Genomic DNA, 17,727 nt, shown 5'->3' with positions numbered 1-17,727 from the left:
ATTATTGGCACCATGGTCGTTGATGTTGTTTTCATCATTTCGAGGAGAATGTTAGCTTGTGGTTTTCTTGATACTTTGGTGGTGACCATTATTATCTCCAACGTTGAATTAGTGTGATTTAATCAATATACTACAAAATTTCAGAATTAAATTCATTTATTGCCAACAAACATAATCGGTGGTGAGCGAAAATATTCTCTATACATAATTCTATGTATAAATGATTGTGTTTTAAGCACGGTTCTCATTTACAAAATTATGAGTTTTAGCCCATTTTTTCTGAAAATTAGAAAGAAAGAAAACATCAGACTATAAACAGTTGAAAATCTCAGCTGATTTTAGCACAACTATAATTACAGAATTAATTTGGCATTAGAAGCTCAATTATTTAAAACATGTTTACTTCTCTTTGGGCCAAGTTCAATTCAACAAGTCAATAAAGTCAACGCGTCCAATTCCACGGTCCATTGGAGACGAGGACAAAACATGGGCTGGCTTTGCCTGCTACCTTGCTCCAGAAGCCCAGCAACATAGGCACTTCAATTTCAGAGATGGCGTTGGATCAAACCAGAAAACCTAGCGAAGAAAAGTTTTTTTTTTAAAAAACAGAACATAATTGCTTTCGTTTTCACTTTCCGAATTCAGTTTAACCTAGTAAAATATTTGATACAAGCTCTAGGGTCCCGTTCGAAATTTTTTATATCATTGAATTCAATGGAGAGAAATGGTGGTAAAGGAAGAGAAGAGGAACAAGACGGTATGTCCGTACACTCTCCATGCAAAGCTCCCCCTTCCTCTGCTTCTTCTCTCCCAAAGGTCTCTCTCTCTCTCTCTCTCTCTCTCTCTCTCTCTCTCTCTCTCTCTCTCTCTGTGGTTCTCTTTACACATATAATGGAACATTTATGTTGATTTATTTTTTGTATGTTTTTTTAATGTTTAATAGGAGCAATCACAGGTTGAATTGGAGCTTAGACTGTTAGAAGCTCTTGAAATTTATCCTCCCGTCAAGCTAAAAGGCAGGTTTTTTCGAATTAATCAAACCTAATAATTCAGTTTCTTATCTTTGGATTTCCAATTTTGATTATTTATGTGAGTGCTTTTGGTGGGGGTTAGATGTAAAGCATCAATTTTGGTTGGTAAAAAAAGGTGGTTAATTAGCATGTGTCTAATCACATTCTTCAATCTTGGGATGGATAATATTTCTCGTTGCTACTTCATTTTTGGAGGGAAAGCTATCGTTTTTACTGATGGTAGGAAAATTTCAGGACTATACTTATCATTCTCGCTGAATTGAATTTGAAATCTGATGGTTCAAGTCAATAATATAAGGGGAGCTATAATAATCATTGCCTGAACGCAATAAACTTTCACATTGGAGGCTAAGCTATATGTAGGAATTCATGCACGAGGGGTAATTAATAAGACAATCAAAGACAATTCAGTTTCCTTTTTAGATCTTGCGTTACCATGTTAGTTGAAAACAGATAAGCATTTAACAACTCGTTTACGCGCAGGCATACATCGTCATTTCGTTCTTTATGGTTTAATGGAATTCCTTCGGAGAAGGTTTGTTCTGCTTCACATTTCTGTTTGTGGGTTTTATCGCACTTATTCCAGGGAACCTCCATTTTCTGACGCGTAGCCTTACTCTATCTTGTGTTATTTTCACAGCTTTGATCGACACTTCTCTGCTGACGAGGTTCTACAATTGCTAGAGCGGTTCTATAATTTGGAAATGCTGGTACCTAATTTATTTGATTCTGTCAGTTTTCCATATTTCTAGTTTCTTCATGTTATGATGGAACTGTTAAACTTCAGAATATTCACATTCATTGATAATCGTCTGTTTAGACTCAATCACAATGACTTGACCGGAAAAAAAAAACCTCAATCACAATGCGGAGTCCAGAATATGAGATTTTAAATAGCTATAAGCTTTATATTCAAGAATAAAATTTATCCAAGTACCGAAAATCTGTGCATCTCTGCACTGCACTATAGGTGAATAGGATAAAAAGCTGCATAATTTAGGTTTTAGGCATACATCAAGTGGAAGGGTAGGCCTTGATGGAATATTTGAAAAAAGAAAATAGCTGTACTAGACTATCTGATATGAGTGATGGTGCAAGGGGTGAGGGTTACATATGATACAAGGAAGTTTGATGTGAGACTTGATATAAACAATTACTGAAAATATTCCTTATGAAACATTCAAATGGTCCCAAGGGACCAATTATGTCTCTATCTCTTGTTGTTCTTTAGACATATTGTACATTTTGACTATTTTCTCTCTTGAATTTCAGAAACCAGACGATGAGGAGACGGACATTCTGAATCACGAGGAAGATTTTAGCTTGCCTCAAAGTTTCTTCGTTAAGGAAGAACCATAGCTGATTTATTTTTTGTATAGACACAGGTTTTGTTTGAACCTATTTGTTCAATCTATGTTATTGGATGGTGGTTGTCCAGTCCTTTTCCTTGACTATATAGTATCATGGTGGTTTTTGCTATGAGCTTAATTAGAAATTGTCAAAAAGTTTTGAGTGCCAAACCTCAAAAGGGAAGCTTGATGTTTCTTCACAGTTTTGAAAGGGTCAGGGTCCTTTTCATAGCTCAACTGATATGAACGTAATAATATTATAAAATGAAACAGATTCAAAGCCTGTTTCTGTTATTTGTGTACGAGTTTCCTTTGTTTTGCTTGCCTCATTTCACTTATATCAGTGCAGATTTTGGCTCAAACTGGATATAAATCCTCTGTTTCTACTATTCCATACTGAATCTCTTGTTGGCAATTCTGTCTTTTCAATTCTTTGGGGGAAGTCTGTTCATCTCTTTAAGTCCCAACGGCCATTTTTCTGGATCACGACATTAGCATTTCGTAAAAGGAAAAAAAAAAAGGAAATTTTTTCTGTGCGCCCATGATTAACAATATTCTTTTTGTTTTTTGTTTTAAATTTATGAAAAGATTAACAATATTCTTTGCTTTCTTAGCCAAAAGGGAAAGGAAAAAAAAAATAAATTATATCTATAGGTAACCCACCGGTCATGGACAAAAGAAACGGTATTCTATGGGCACAAATTCTGCATCTTGGAAGTGGATAATGGTAATGGATTTGGCTTTCTTTAGCTGGTAGAAGCGGATACGTCTCAAGTCCTAACAGCTTCCGAAGGTAATCTATAACTTTGTCGTTTTGTACTATGACATTTTTTAAAAAAAAACCCAAAATGGGTATTAGATTATTTTAATTTATGATGTCTTTTGTATTTACTAACACATCGGTATTAGAATTATTTCAATTTTTTTCCTTACCATATGATTGCTACGCATAATGAAAGAAAAAAATTATATAAATTCCACATTAAGCGTGCAAAAAATATATATTTATTTATTTATTGGTGTTAAGAGAAATTCTAGATTTTTGTGAAGTTTATGCAATTTAGCTGTAATTATGATTTTTTGCCAGATTATTTCCTAATCACCGACTTTCAAGAAAACCACTAGTAGATCTTCATACTCATTTCCCAACTGATAAAAATGTTTGATTGCACTTTGCAAGCATAACAGCAAGAAGAAGACGATAATTCGTCCCCTTTTGACTTCTTTTCAAAACTTGTAAGGACAAACAAGTTGGAACGGGAGGTCGGAAGGATTGTATATAAATAAAGAGAAGACGAGAAGTCCATTCCATTGCTTAACATAAGAAGTTTATATAAACGAACATGTAGCAAAAGCATAAATCCAAATTTTTTATATAAAAATTGATCAATTCCTATCTTCTTTGGAACCTAGAAGGATCAATATCATAAAAACCGAAGAAGAAGAAGAAAAAAAGGTGTACGTCCTTCAGTCAATCCCCTCGCGAAAACTGAGTGAGAAAAGCTAAAAGGTCGCCTTTTGCAAAAGTCTTTTCCACTTGCCATGTGCCGGGCTATGTTTCAGGTACCCATCAAGTCTGCAAATATATTTATTTCATTTTAATTAATATAATCTGAGAGTGAAAACAAGTTGCCTTGCCCCCCCGAAGAAAATGTCAAGGCACTTACCGCCGCAGTTGCAGGTTCTGCTGGTTTGGTTTCTTCACCTTTGAAATTGTCGTCACCTGAGCAAACAAAATAAAAAAAAAAAAGAAAAAGGAATTTATGTGTAAGTCTCTTCTATCTGAATTATGTTCAGAACAGAAACTTCTACCATGATGGGGCCTGTACAGAGAAGATACAGGCACCTTTGTGATGAGCTCATACATACATACAGTTTCTTTTTTTAATACCTGTATCATTCAGCAACAGCATGGAACAACCCGTTTCACAAAAAGAAGAGCTGAACATAAATACAAGTCTTTCGAAGTCTTTCTATTGTATAGTAAGTTCAAAAATGAATGGAACTTGTATCATTTGGAACTAAAGAAGGATTTGATCTTGCAGTAAATAAGCGTTTTCGTGAAAATAATAATGCATGTTAATCAAGTATCCAGGTGTATGCTATACCTCCATCTTCAGGCAAATCAGAGGTCCAGAGAGTGAGGTTGTCTCTCAACAATTGCATAATAAGGGTGCTGTCCTTGTATGACTCCTCACTCAAGGTGTCCAACTCTGCAATTGCCTCATCAAATGCTTGTTTAGCCAAATGGCAAGCCCTACAAGTTTCCAGTAACAACAACAACATCTCAGGAGTTGATTTAAATGAAAATGATCAAAAGATGACAACAGATGTAAAGTAATACCTCTCAGGAGAATTCATAATCTCATAGTAGAAGACAGAAAAGTTGAGGGCTAGACCAAGACGGATCGGGTGGGTTGATGGCAGATCTGTGTTTGCAGTGGCTGAAGCGGCCTGAGAGAGGAGATGGCAATAGGAGAGCACATCACATGATAGAGAGTGTAAAGAATCAAACATATGTAAGCACATTTGTGTCAATTTAATAGTGGTTGAATTAACATGCCTCGTATCCCTTGAGTGACTGCTCAGCTGCCTCTTTTCTGTCCTGGTCGGTCTTGAACTCAGCAAGGTACCGGTAATAGTCACCTTTCCTGAAGCATGCATGCCGTTACATATTAGTCGACAAAATTTTATTAATTTCAAATACAACATGATGAATGTCAGTACACACATGGAGGAGGATACACGAACAGAACCAAAGGATAGAGTAATCTTTAACCTATCTGTTAGGCAGGGCCAAGGAGGAAACAGAGAAAATTCCCTGACCCCATTACATGCGAGGCAGAAAAATACTTATCAGCATATCTACTTGCAATTTTGCCCTTTTTGAATATGCAAACAAATAGATAAACATAACAAAAGCAAAATAACAGGAGATAAAAAAAAGAAAAAAGAAATATGGGCTGGTTGAGTTGCTTTGGTTAAAATGATTGGAGTACACCATTAGGGCAGCATGACTCACATTTTGTAGTAGAAAACAGTGGCCTCTCCAGATGTAGAAGAGGGGATCAGGTGCTTGTCTATGATAGACAGAATGTCATTGCAAATCTTGGAGAGTTCCTCCTCCACCTTCTGGCGGTAACCCTTGATCAGTTTGACATTGTGCTCATTCCCCTTAGACTCTTCCTTCTGCTCAATGGAAGACATGATTCGCCAAGAGGCCCGTCGAGCACCTATGACATTTTTGTATCCCACAGAAAGAAGATTCCTCTCCTCCACGGTCAGCTCAAGGTCCAGTTTTGCAACTTTCTTCATACATTCAACCATTTCTGCATCATTAATTGAACATGATATTTCAGCAAGAAATTCATAACTGACTTATTTCCAACTATTGATTTTAACCAAATAATTTCACTCTTTTTCAACACAGTTTCTCCCTATTCCTTTAGATTTGAATTCTGAATTAATGAAAACTTTGAACTTCCTCCAATGCAAACAAAATTTTACATATCAAACTGAAACAAAGGTGTTCGTTAATTCATCATAAAACTGTAAGATCCGATGCAATGCTGAAACACTCAGAATCCGATCAATGCCAGCTTTGACAAATAACAACATTTTCATATATATAAACACAGCCATAGACTCAAAGATCGATCAACAAAAGAGAAAATATATATCAGAATGTGACCTTCGTAACGCTCGGCCTGCTCGGCGAGCTTGGCCATGTAAACCTGGGTCTCTCTCTCCTTCTCGGGGGACGACATCGTTTCGTTTCAGAGAGAGATAATCTACCGAAAATGAGAGATGGAAAAGTGGCAGTCGTGGTGGAGCAGAGCTCTCTGGTTTTGGGTTTTTTTTTTGCCCTTTTTCGAGAGGAAGAAGACGACGAATGGGTAAAACTAAAATAGGAGTTGGGATGCGAGGAAATTGGGAAGGCCGGGTTTAAATAAGGAAAGGACGCGCTGTTAAGGATCGAGCAACTTGTGGAGTGCCGATGACCAGATCTGGACCGTCCGTTAGGTTGTTTGAAAGAGGAACTAGGAAGGAGGCGCGCAATTTGTGATTTTGTGTGAGCAGGGCCTTTGAATACTTGCTCTTCTGTTGGAGGGGCTTTCTGGGTATTTCAGTCTATCATGTTTCCAAATTCCAATCAATACATTCTCACCAACAAATTAATTCGGCTATAAATTTCTAAAATTTCAAATTTTCATATTAAAAAAATTAAAATTAAAATTAAAAGAAAAATCAAATAATGAATCCTATTTTTATAAACACAACTACTCATTATCTTTTTTAATTCTAAAATAAATTTTAAATTTTTTTTAAAAAAAGCCTCTCACAAACTTGAAAGCGCGTGTGGAAATGCTAGTCTAAATAACGTGAGATATTTAAAGTTCATGACACATTAATTATGTCATTTATATTATAAAATTTAAATTGTTAACAGAACGTAGCGGTGCTGTAGACGCACCAAATAATTTATTTTGAATTCGGATCCTCTGTTTTGATTTTCTCTATTATGATCTGCTTTAATTTTGTTTTTCATCTGCCACCTCATTAAAATTTAATCTAACGAATTTAAAGTTATACACATCATCCTGTTGAGGCCCAAAAAATTCAGGGTTGGGCCCAAATGAATTCTCAGCCCAACGCAATGCCTTATTAAGAAAAGACCCGATTTGGAGCATGCGAAAGTTCGTCATCACGCTTTCATAAGCCACGACCACTTGCCATGCCAAATAAATATGCAATTTATCACACTACGAATTAAAATGAGCCTAAGGCACTGGCTCTACAAGCCTATGCTAATTATTCCGTCAAGAATTATGTCTCTTTTCAAAGATGATAAAATTCAAACACGCCAATCCAAATGTCATGCCAAGCAGAAAATCATTATTTCATACCTAGCCACACTACAAGCTTAAGTGGGCCCAAGCAAAGCAAATGCTTGGGGCTTGCTTGAGTGGGTTGTGATATGAATAGTAACGAGCTTTCATGAGGCCCATTGATGAGTCGAGAAATGGAAGTTTTGGGCTGCTTGGGAGCCCATTTCTTGAGCCCAAATACGTGGGTAAGCATAAAGGAGAGAAAAAGCCCAATACTTTAGAAAAAATAAGCTCATCATTTCAATAAAAATGGTCCATCACTAAGGAGGTTGGCCCATTCCATTAATATACTAACCCACCACCTTAGGAAGGCCCAAATAGCTCAAGTGGCTTATAAAATATCCAAAAAATCTCCAGCACATTGTTTGAAATGAAACCACGATAGAAAACCAGGAGATGTTCGTACGCTCAGGCTGCTGAGAGACTCCAGCACATGGCCAAAGACAAACCCAATGCAAGCCATCACCAAAACCAAAGGAAATTCGTACATGTAGGAGGAATACCCATTAGGCAAAAGCTCTATCCATTCTCTTTTCCTCTGCAAGCTCTAATGGGAAAATCAAGAAGAAAAGCAGGTCGCACCTCATTCTCATGGGAAGGTCCAGCCTCACAAAAACCTTGAAACCCCAAAGAGCCTGTGACCCATCTGCTATGGTTAAAGAAATTTCACCAAAAGGGAGTGAATAGAAAGAAGCAAAGAAAAAGTGGGAATGGAGGATTGATAGAATTAGGATTCTAAGTGCCTATAAAAGGGAGCTTCCTATACCCAGCAAAATCCATCATTTAGAGTGCGACCAAGCTTTGTCAAGCAACTGGAAATTCACTCAAACCATATTCAGAGAGCAAGCTTCATCTCTCATATCTGAAACCTATGCAATTTCGTGCCCTATCCTTCATCTCCTCTCATTTTCTCTTCTGGTAAATCGTTCCACAGCTTGACAGAGTTTTCGTCAAGCTGCTGGAAACTATTCAACGCACCCATTATACCCCCATCTCTCTCTCTTCAACAAACCCTCTTAGAATCCTTTCCCTCTTTCCCTTAGAACCCCTGTCTTTCATAAGAACTAATAGCTCTCTCTCTGTTTATGCTAAACTCATGATTGTTTTGCTCCCATGCCACAAGCTTCTCATGCTAAGCTAAGAATCTACCTGTAAGCAGTTGTTGTTTTTGCTGGTGAAGATAACCAAGATGCTTCATAAGGCTTCACTACCCTTTCGAAGCATTCTTGGGGTATGATCTTTGAACTCAGGCACATGGGGTAATTTCACATGTTTCTTTTTTCGGCAGCCCAAGCCCATTCGTCAAGCTGCTGAAATAAAAAGACCCCTACACATCCTTAAAACAAAAACCTAATTTACTCATAATAAAAATGCCCTAATTCTATTAACGGAAAACTTAACTTGCTGTAGCAGTTTGTTTTTGTTTTTCCTTATTCTTTTCTCTGCTTTTTCGTTATGTAGCCGTTCTTTTTTTTTTTTTTTTTTCCTTCTTTCTTTCTCTGCTAATTCACCCTCCAAAACCTTATCTCTCATCAAGCTTTCTTGGCTGAGAAGTCTAAAATATATAATCTAATAGCATGCCTTTTTGCTCCAAGTCTATGTTAACATTTGTATTCCCTTATTCGACATGGATGTCCAGTGAACCGTTTTTTGAAACCACTTTCACTATCTCAATTGACATATGGGAAGAGGAGATTTGTTTTTGTTTTTTAATAGGGAAAAAAGAAAAGATGTTGATGTTCAAAATATATGTGATATACAGAGGTTTTTGGGGTAGGGAAAACTTGTTGATGGGTAACATTTTGGGGATGGGTGGGAACAGAGAAAGGAAGAAGAAAAAGAGAAAGGAAGAATGAAAATAAAAAGTACTAGATGACGTTAACTTTCCTGGTAGCAGAGTTAGGGTTTATTTTTTCTTTTTTAATTAGAAGCAAATTAGGTTTTCTGTTTTAAGAATGATGTGTCAATTTTCAATCTCTTAGATTAAATTTTTAATAAGTGGTGTGTGAAAGACAAAAATAAAGCAGATCATAATAGAGAAAATCAAAGCAGACAAGAGCTTCTATTTATAATTTTATTTAAAAATTAGTCAACTCATGGGGCTGCTGCCAATAACCATGGCTCAACTCGTCAGAGGCTCGTTCAGTCGTTGGTTTGCAGCCCACAAAGGCAAGGCTGCAGATTGACCCAACCCAACTAGTTGACAATCAGCAGCAACTCTACTGAGTTGGGCCGACCGAGTCAGGTTCCAAGTCATAAAAGTGATACAGTCAGACGCGGCGAAACCTGGTCGAAAATAGAGCCAAAATCGTAGAGATGATCAGACAAAGAAGTAGTAGCCTCACAAAGCCCCTCATAAACCTCTTCCGCTTCATAACAACCGAGTCAACTCAGACCCAACTCGCCACCCCATCCCCAGTGAACCCAGCCCACCTCCTCCGAGTCTGCACCATCCTCTACCAGCAACAGAACTCGCCCGAGTCACGCCTCCACTCAAACCTCAACTCGTCCAACTTCCAACTCACCCATGAGTTCTTCCTCCAGGTATGCAACAGTTTCCCTCTTTCATGGCGGCCCGTCTATCTCTTCTTCCTCTACACCCAAACCCACCCCAATTTCACTCACACGACCGTCTCGTTCAACAAAATGGTTGACGTAATCGGCAAGGCCAGGAACATCCAGCTCCTCTGGGACATGCTCCATGAAATGGGACGACGCCGTTTGGTGAATGATAAGACTTTTCTTATTGCTTTAAAGACCTTGGCCAAGGCCAGGGAGTTGAACAAGTGTGTTGAATTTTTTCATGTCATGAATGGGTATGGGTTTGATTATAGTTTGGAGACTTTGAATAAGGTGGTTGAGAGTCTTTGTGGGTCTAAGCTTGTTGTTGAGGCCAAGTTCATAGTTTTTAAGTTGAAGGAGTCGATTGGGCCTAATGGGGTTACGTACAGGTGTTTGATTGAAGGGTTTTGTGATGTGGGTGATTTGATTGAGGCTTCAAAGATTTGGAATTTGATGGTGGATGAAGGGTTTGACCCGGATATTGGTGCCATTGAGAAAATGATGGAGACCCTTTTCAAGACGAATCGATACGGTGAGGCATTGAAGGTTTTTCAGATGATGAGGGTGAATAGGATGGATGATTTGGGTCTTTCAACTTATAGGCTTGTGATTGAGTGGATGTGTAAAAGTGGGAAGATTGAGGAAGCTCATGTGGTGTTCGAGGAAATGCAAAAGAGAAGGATCGAAGCAGATAATTCCACATTGGCTTCACTGGTTTACGGCCTTTTAGCTAGAGGTAGAGTTAGAGTGGCATATAAGATTGTGGAAGGGATTGAAAAACCGGATATTAACGTGTTCCATGGGATGATCAAGGGCCTTTTAAGGTTAAGAAAATTGCGTGAAGCAACAGAAGTGTTTAGGGAGATGATTAAAAAGGGGTGTGAGCCTAACATGCACACTTATATCATGTTATTGCAAGGACATTTGGGAAAGAGAGGAAGGAAGGGATCGGATCCTCTTGTGAATTTTGATACCATTTTTGTTGGTGGTCTGGTTAAGGCAGGGAAGTCACTAGAAGCCACCAAGTATGTGGAGAGAGTGATCAAAAGAGGACTTGAGGTGCCTAGATTTGATTATAATAAGTTTTTGCATTACTACTCAAATGAGGAAGGGGTGGGGATGTTCGAGGAGGTGGGGAAAAAACTGAGGGAAGTCGGGTTGGTTGATTTGGCGGATATTTTTCAGAGATACGGGGAGAAAATGGCCACGAGAGATAGAAGAAGAAATAGAGAAGTAGAGCCATGAAGAGAGCTTGAATGTGCTCTTTAATTTACTGATATATGAGATCAGGTTGTGGTGTGTTTGAATTGATGATTTCGAATGACATACTTTATATTGACCTTGTCCCTCTTTAATTCCTTCGGCCACCGTAGTCTGTACCATGAAATTGATTGATGCCATTATGATTAGTTCCAGGTTATCTTGGGTTTTTCTAATTTAGTTTGATTGAAGTACTCTTGTCTTAGAAATCTCTGGACGGAGAGAGAGAGAGAGAGAGAGAGAGAGAGAGAGAGAGAGAGAGAGAGAGAGAGTTTACATGATCTAACTTCAAGTTCATTAAGACTGCCTAGCATCAGTTGATAGACAAAAACAACCATGGCTGATATTTCTGGCACATCAGGTACTCGGTTATTCTTCTGCGAGCTTTTATGTGGCTGAAGGTTCATTTGAGGAGCCAATGGGGAGGGAGAGCCTTCAGAAACTATGGCAGAAGTACAAGGTTGATATTGCAGTATATGGTTATGTGCACAGTTATGAAAGGACGTGTCCCATTTTCCAGGTAAACCACAAGTTTTATGCATTGTATAGCTGTGCCATGTAAATTGCATTAGTGTGCTAATTACCGAGGCATAAATATACTCCTTGACATGTTTTGTAAACTTACTCCATGACCAATGAGTTTGCAACCTAGACATTTTGAAAACTTAAAATTTAACTCTTTTTATTTCTTCTGCAGAATATTTGCACCAATAAGGAGAAGCACCATTATCATTTGGCATGGCTTTCAGTTCATCATCCTGTTCTGTTTCATTGGAACTACTTTGGGTGCTGGAATGTAGAGGTTCATTGGATGTTGTGTACATAACCATGCTTGGCTCCTTACATGACAAATGATTTATTATCCCTTTCAGTGCAATATTCAATTTCCTTTCAAAAGATGTGCCAAAAAAACAAAAATCCTTTCAAAATAATATTTCTAATTACTTTTTTTTTGTAATGGGAAAACCCAATCAAAACAGGGGATTTGGAATGCCTAGCCATATGATGTTGTTCAGAGCACATAAAAAAGGAGTTAAGCCTGGCATCCACCTAATCAGCGACTACATTTGCTGAAAATGTTAAAACTGCAAAGGCAGAGCACTGGTTGCGGAAAATGGGAGCACGGTGGAATCTTCTTTAGATTCCATAATTGTTGCTATCGTTGGAACTCACAAACCCATCATCTTCAGCTGGCTTTCCTCTCTTGTTCTTAATTCAGTTTCTTCTTCTGAGATTCTTGATTGAATTATGACGCTGTGTGTGATGAAAGAAATAAAACTAAGGTTGGCGTTCTGCTGGTTTTTGCAAGCCTTGAAAAAGGCGAGTTCATGGGGAGCAGCCTCTTTCAAGAATTCGTATTCATAAGGAAGCCAACCTTTGCTCTTCATGACCTTGCTTATATTCAAGCCTCACCTACAGTTGTAGGATTAAGGGTAAGCCGCCTCGATGATTTTGTCCCATCTCTTTGTCAATATTTGGTACTCCTAATTGAAAGGGAAGTCTGGTTTTGATTGCCTCTTATTGTTCAACTGTGAGTGAAGGCATAACTTATTGGGCTGACTGATGGGTTTCTTTCACTGCAGAATGGGTGACGTTGGAATTTGGTTCTGCAAAACCCATCAGTTGATGATTGTGGACTGGAGAACCTTATACTCGTTGGTCAGTGGACTGAAGCCGAAGTTATATGTAGCGGATGCCAAGCGGTAATTTTCTCTTATATATGGAAGTTCGATGGACTCTTCAGCGCTAGGGTTAAGTATGAAGACAGGGCCACACCTAGAGGATGCACAAACCAAGCCATGGACACTCTGCACATGATTCGGATGACATTCAAAAGCTTCGCATCGACTCATGTATGAAAGTTCGGCGACAGGTTCTGGATTTAGAATATACTCCACAAGATCAGGATAACGTTTGAGAAATTTGCTCCGAGTCGGGAGTGGAAGTTGGGCGATGGGTGTTGGAATCAGAATATTATTCTCTCCTTGTTGCTCCTCTATCTTTGAAGAGAACAAACGGGTATTCTTCTGGAAAAGGAAGTTAGTGTTGCTCTTGTTTCTGTCGTTGAAGTCGGTGACAAAGGAAGGGCTGCAGATGAGGGAGGACCAAGACTTGCATATGTACTTGCACCGGATCAGAGCCTCTGGTGGTAGCCGTGGGAGTATATGATTGAATATGATTTCAGTTGGGAGCTCCGCGTTTATATATACATATCTTGATTTTACCAATTTCCTTGGGCCACTTTCTCTGGCCATCGAAAGACCTGAATAATGTACTCTAGCTAAGAGGCAGAAAAGAAACCGAGAGATGCTATACTCTAGGGTTTGTTGGCTTGGCATTTATAGGAAACAGTCCCGATCTCTTGGACTTCTGTGGTCCAAGAGATTTGTGGTCACCTACCGTCTGATGTAAATTCAATGGTTCAAAAAAGTTTTTAAAAAGGAGTGCAAGAGTGAGTGAATCGTTGAATTTATATCCAACGGTGAATGACCACAAATCTCTTAGACTCCTGTAGTCCAAGAGATCAGGACTGTTATAGGAAAACAGAGAAACAAGCCAAAAGAAAATAGGAACCCCAACCATATCTGAATTAGTATCATTTTATTGTTTTTTTGATAAGATAAATCCTGATTCCTGGAAAAAAGATAAGATAAATCCTGATAAGATACAATTTGAATTCCAATGGTTCGATTTTTAATATTTGTGTAGGATTAAATTTGATTTTTGCTACATCCAAATCCAATGACATGTCATATATATATATATATATATATATATATATTTATAGAAATATACACATGCGTGACTTGTTGTGTTAATTAATTGTAAATACAATTATTTTCCAGCAATTAAGTTCCCGTTTGTCCTTTTGCTTATTCCTTACAACATTGTTAATCTTTCAGCTTTTATATATAATTAGCTTCAACTCTCTTGTTCGCAGTGTTATTGCTGCTGTGGGGTTGAACAGCTGAAGGCTAGGGAGCACAAGGGAGGTGGTGTGTAATTGGTGGATCGACATTTGGATTGTTTAGGGATTTAGAAACGTATGCAGAGGCAAACTCCATTAGGGATTCAAAGTCTTACATTTAGTGTTGGTGTATTTATATATATATTTAAAAAAATATTAACCACTTGATAAATCTAACAGATTTTAATCCGTCCAAATCAACTTAGGCCTAACGGGATTACATACACGTGTTTGATTGAAGGGTTTTGTGCTGTGGGTGATTTGCTTCCATCAAAATCACTTGCAACCAACACTATAGAACTCTTTCATTAGTACTAGTGTGCGAAAAACGAGAAACACCCAAAATATATATCTATTTTTCATTATAATGGATAGGAAGCATAACTAAGAATTGCATGTATTTACTAGCTCAGAGATGATAAACCCTAGATAGCTATAAGGTTGGCCATCATCCATCTCATTTTAAGGGGGCAATGCTATCATCATAACTAGTAATTAACTTAATTGGTATTCCCCGAGCAACTCCCATATTATTAGGAAAAATGAAATCAAGTATTCTATATTGTTTGCTCTCCATATCATAAAGAAGCAACTGAGGTGGACCGTCATCAAATCCCGGTGAATTTCCATGAAAATAGAGCGCGAGCGCTAGCTCACCTGTATGGATTGTACCCAAAGCTTCAACATAGCCTGCTCCTCTTGGCATCACAGTAATAGTCTCCTTAACCCACACAAGGTTCTTGTAGTCCTTCAAAATCCATAACACTATCTCGTTGTGTCCCCACGACTTGTCAGCAAACACACCCACACATCCTCCCACCTCAACAACACCTGTAGGGAAAGCAATTTTATTGGGGCCATAATTATCTGGACCAAACTCTCGTGCATATTCTTCAGGTAGTGACACCAGTCTGAAGGTCTCATCCCTAACGTCAAATACCACTATTATTTTCTGCGTTCCATGGATCCAGTGTATGGCCCCATTCAGGCACACACATCCAGTACTTCTCCCATTCATTATCTCAGAGGTGTGACCTATAGCATATAAAAAACGAAGGTGGGCAGGGTCTACCTGCAATGGCCTCCATGAAGAATCCCTACCTAGGGTGAATGTGTTGAACCGAATATGCCTATTGCTAAGTCGGTTGAGACGAAAGGACAAGATCTGGAGAACCTTATACTCGTTAGTCTGTGGACTATAGCCGAAGTGATATGTAGCGTATGCGAAGCGGTAATTATCTATTACATAGGGAAGTTCGATGGACTCTTGAGTGCTAGGGTTAAGTATGAAAACAGGACCACACCTAGAGGATGCACAAATCAAACCATGGACACATTGCACACGATTAGGACGACATTCGAGAGCTTCGCATCGACTCAGGTATGAAAGTTCGGCAACAGGTGTTGGATTTAGAATATACTGCACATGATCAGGATAACGTTCGAGAAATTTGCTCCGAGTCTGGAGTGGAAGTTGGGCTATGGGTGTTGGAATTAGAAAATTATTCTCTCCTTGTTGCCCCTCTATCTTTGAAGAGAACAAACGACTATTCTTCTGGAAAAGGAAGTTAGTGGTGCTCTTGTTTCTGTCATTGCAGTGAAAATTGTTGAAGGCGGTGACAAAGGAAGGGCTGCGGAAGAGGGAAGACCAAGACTTGCATACGCACTTGCACCGCATCAGAGACTTTGGTGGTAGCCGTGGGAGTATATGACAGAATATGATTTCGATTGGGAGCTCAGGGTTTATACATACATATCTCGATTTTACCAGTTTCCTTGGACGACTTTCTTTGGCCATGGAAAGACCTGAATATAGTACGCTAAAGAGGTAGAAAAAGAAACACAGGGGATGCTATAAGTTTGCTAGCGCTTGTTGGCTTGGCATTTATAGGTCAACAGAGTTACTAACAAGCTAAAAGAACAAAGGAATTCTAACCATATCTGAATTGGTATCCTTTTTTTATCTGAGACAATTCAAATTCCCATGGTTGTAGGATTAAAATTTGATTTTTGCTACATCTAACTGTGTTTAAATCCAATGATATTTTTCCGCGTGTAAGGTTTTCATTTTTAAATACTATTGTTTTCCACCAACATGGTCAATCTTTCAGCTTTTATATATAATTAGCTTCGACTCTCTTGTTCACAGTGGTTTTGCTGCTGTGGGGTTGAACGGCTGAAGCTGAAGGCTAGTGAGCACAAGGGACGGCAGGCATTTGGCTTTGCTATATTCCCAATGACGTCTAAAAGGGACAAAATTTTGTGCTATCATCACAAAGAATGTCACATAATTATTTGAAAGGAACAAAAATAAAAACATAAAAAGAAGTTACATGTAATCGTTCTAGCCAATTGACTACATGATCTACTATAAAAATTGGGCAAATAGATGTACTCTAAAATCCACGACATAGCAATCATGTTGCCCGAATATCTATATTGTCAACGCAACATAATGGTGATGATGGTCACACTAAGGAATTCATCCACAATTCCTCAAATAAGACCCACACAAAAAAAAAAAACAAAAAAAAACAAAAAAATTGCACGAGGAAAAAAAAAGGAAAGAAATAATGGATGTATGAATTGCTACAAACACTAGTAAAAAAAACCCTTTGCGCGACCAAATTTTGCGCTACGAAAAACTATTCGTCGCGCAAAGTCACTTCGCGCGACAAACTTTTGCGTGACGACAATACATCGTCGCTCAAAGTCTTGCGCGACCAAATTTTGCGCGACGAAAAAACATTCGTCGCGCAAAGTAACTTTGCGCGACAACAATACATCGTCGCTCAAAGTGACTTTGCGTGACGAAACAATCAACTTCGTCGCGCAAAGTCCTTATAAAAATAAAAAATATATATTTTTTTAAATCTTTGCATGACGTAATCCAAACATTTCGTCGCCTAAACCAATTTATTTTTGTTTTTTATTTTGTATGCATAACACTTAAGAAATTAAATATTATATATATTTATTAAGTAGCTTTAAATTTATTATTTTAGATCGAATCGGATTTTTGTTAGAAAAATATATTATTGTTGTTTAGATTGGGTTTTTGTTAGAAAAAATATATTTTAAATTGACAATCGAATTAGTTCATTGTATTCATATAGGGTCAAGGAGTGTAGCTGTAAAAAATCATCAAAATTGGAGTTAAAATAACCGTTAAATCGTGATTTTTTATTATAACCGTCGAAAAGTTTTGTCCCATTACTTGATCTCTGAATGTTTATTTTTTTCGATTTTTGGCGTATATGATCTCGAAGTATAAACAAACAAGTTTGACGGTTGGATCGTTGAAACTAGTTTTGGTGAATGCATATGCCATCAAAACAATATATTCACTAACAATTAAGAGTTTATTTATACGTTCGTTAAATATAACATAAGATTTTGTGGTATCCACTAGTGTAAATATTTTATATTGAAGATCAAATTCAGTTATTGTATTCATATAGGGTCAAGGAGTGTAGCTGTAAAAAATCATCAAAATCGGAGTTAAAATAACTATTAAATCATGATTTTTCATTTATAACCGTAAAAAAGTTTTGTCCCGTTACTTGATCTCTGAATGTTTATTTTTTTCGATTTTTGGCGTATATGATCTCGAAGTATAAACAAACAAATTTGACGGTTGGATCGTTGAAACTAGTTTCGTAGAATGT

At 37.9% G+C, this 17,727-nt stretch overlaps 4 protein-coding genes across 8 annotated transcripts; 2 read left to right on the top strand and 2 right to left on the bottom strand.

Annotated features, from left to right (window-relative positions):
- Positions 480 to 2,682, top strand: LOC18793518. Its single transcript, XM_007223905.2, has 5 exons — positions 480 to 816; positions 944 to 1,016; positions 1,515 to 1,566; positions 1,672 to 1,741; positions 2,304 to 2,682. Exons 1-5 carry the CDS (start codon positions 715 to 717, stop codon positions 2,388 to 2,390), a joined length of 384 nt encoding a protein of 127 aa, XP_007223967.1. The 5' UTR covers positions 480 to 714; the 3' UTR covers positions 2,391 to 2,682.
- LOC18793676 (14-3-3-like protein GF14 iota) lies at positions 3,643 to 6,437 on the bottom strand. The gene is made up of 7 exons (XM_007227114.2): positions 6,072 to 6,437; positions 5,403 to 5,709; positions 4,944 to 5,031; positions 4,725 to 4,834; positions 4,489 to 4,637; positions 4,048 to 4,103; positions 3,643 to 3,956 (listed from the first exon to the last, which is right to left on the bottom strand). Exons 1-7 carry the CDS (start codon positions 6,145 to 6,147, stop codon positions 3,951 to 3,953), a joined length of 792 nt encoding a protein of 263 aa, XP_007227176.2. The 5' UTR covers positions 6,148 to 6,437; the 3' UTR covers positions 3,643 to 3,950.
- Positions 9,535 to 13,351, top strand: LOC18792617 (putative pentatricopeptide repeat-containing protein At1g26500). 5 transcript variants are annotated; one of them, XM_007227272.2, is made up of 4 exons: positions 9,535 to 11,121; positions 11,453 to 11,611; positions 11,789 to 12,524; positions 12,675 to 13,351. In XM_007227272.2, exon 1 carries the CDS (start codon positions 9,586 to 9,588, stop codon positions 11,074 to 11,076), a length of 1,491 nt encoding a protein of 496 aa, XP_007227334.2. In that variant the 5' UTR covers positions 9,535 to 9,585; the 3' UTR covers positions 11,077 to 11,121; positions 11,453 to 11,611; positions 11,789 to 12,524; positions 12,675 to 13,351. The 5 variants fall into 5 exon arrangements, with proteins under 5 accessions (XP_007227334.2, XP_020411553.1, XP_020411552.1 ...); XM_020555964.1 differs by having other exon boundaries at positions 9,535 to 11,611; positions 11,789 to 11,893; positions 12,072 to 12,524; XM_020555963.1 differs by having other exon boundaries at positions 9,535 to 11,611; positions 11,789 to 11,909; positions 12,072 to 12,524.
- LOC18793075 (putative F-box protein At5g62660) lies at positions 14,517 to 15,737 on the bottom strand. The gene has a single exon (XM_007226213.2). The coding sequence runs from the start codon at positions 15,735 to 15,737 to the stop codon at positions 14,517 to 14,519; it is 1,221 nt and encodes a 406-aa protein (XP_007226275.2).

This window comes from Prunus persica, chromosome G1 (genome assembly GCF_000346465.2).
Source record: "Prunus persica cultivar Lovell chromosome G1, Prunus_persica_NCBIv2, whole genome shotgun sequence".
Classification (NCBI taxonomy): Eukaryota; Viridiplantae; Streptophyta; class Magnoliopsida; order Rosales; family Rosaceae; genus Prunus; species Prunus persica.
The sequence above is the reverse complement of the archived record's forward strand: the minus strand, read 5'-3'. Positions and strand labels throughout refer to the sequence as shown.

Bases quoted from the DNA above. Each gene is read 5' to 3' on its own strand.
- LOC18793518 (XM_007223905.2), top strand. From the start codon at position 715: ATGGAGAGAAATGGTGGTAAAGGAAGAGAAGAGGAACAAGACGGTATG. The intron at 1,017-1,514 runs GCAGGTTTTTTC...GTTTACGCGCAG, and splicing joins TCCTCCCGTCAAGCTAAAAG to GCATACATCGTCATTTCGTT. The intron at 1,742-2,303 runs GTACCTAATTTA...CTTGAATTTCAG, and splicing joins TCTATAATTTGGAAATGCTG to AAACCAGACGATGAGGAGAC.
- LOC18793676 (XM_007227114.2), bottom strand. From the start codon at position 6,147: ATGTCGTCCCCCGAGAAGGAGAGAGAGACCCAGGTTTACATGGCCAAG. The intron at 5,710-6,071 runs GTCACATTCTGA...TTAATGATGCAG, and splicing joins GCAGGCCGAGCGTTACGAAG to AAATGGTTGAATGTATGAAG. The intron at 5,032-5,402 runs GTGAGTCATGCT...TGCATGCTTCAG, and splicing joins ACTGTTTTCTACTACAAAAT to GAAAGGTGACTATTACCGGT.
- LOC18792617 (XM_007227272.2), top strand. From the start codon at position 9,586: ATGATCAGACAAAGAAGTAGTAGCCTCACAAAGCCCCTCATAAACCTC.
- LOC18793075 (XM_007226213.2), bottom strand. From the start codon at position 15,737: ATGCGGTGCAAGTGCGTATGCAAGTCTTGGTCTTCCCTCTTCCGCAGC.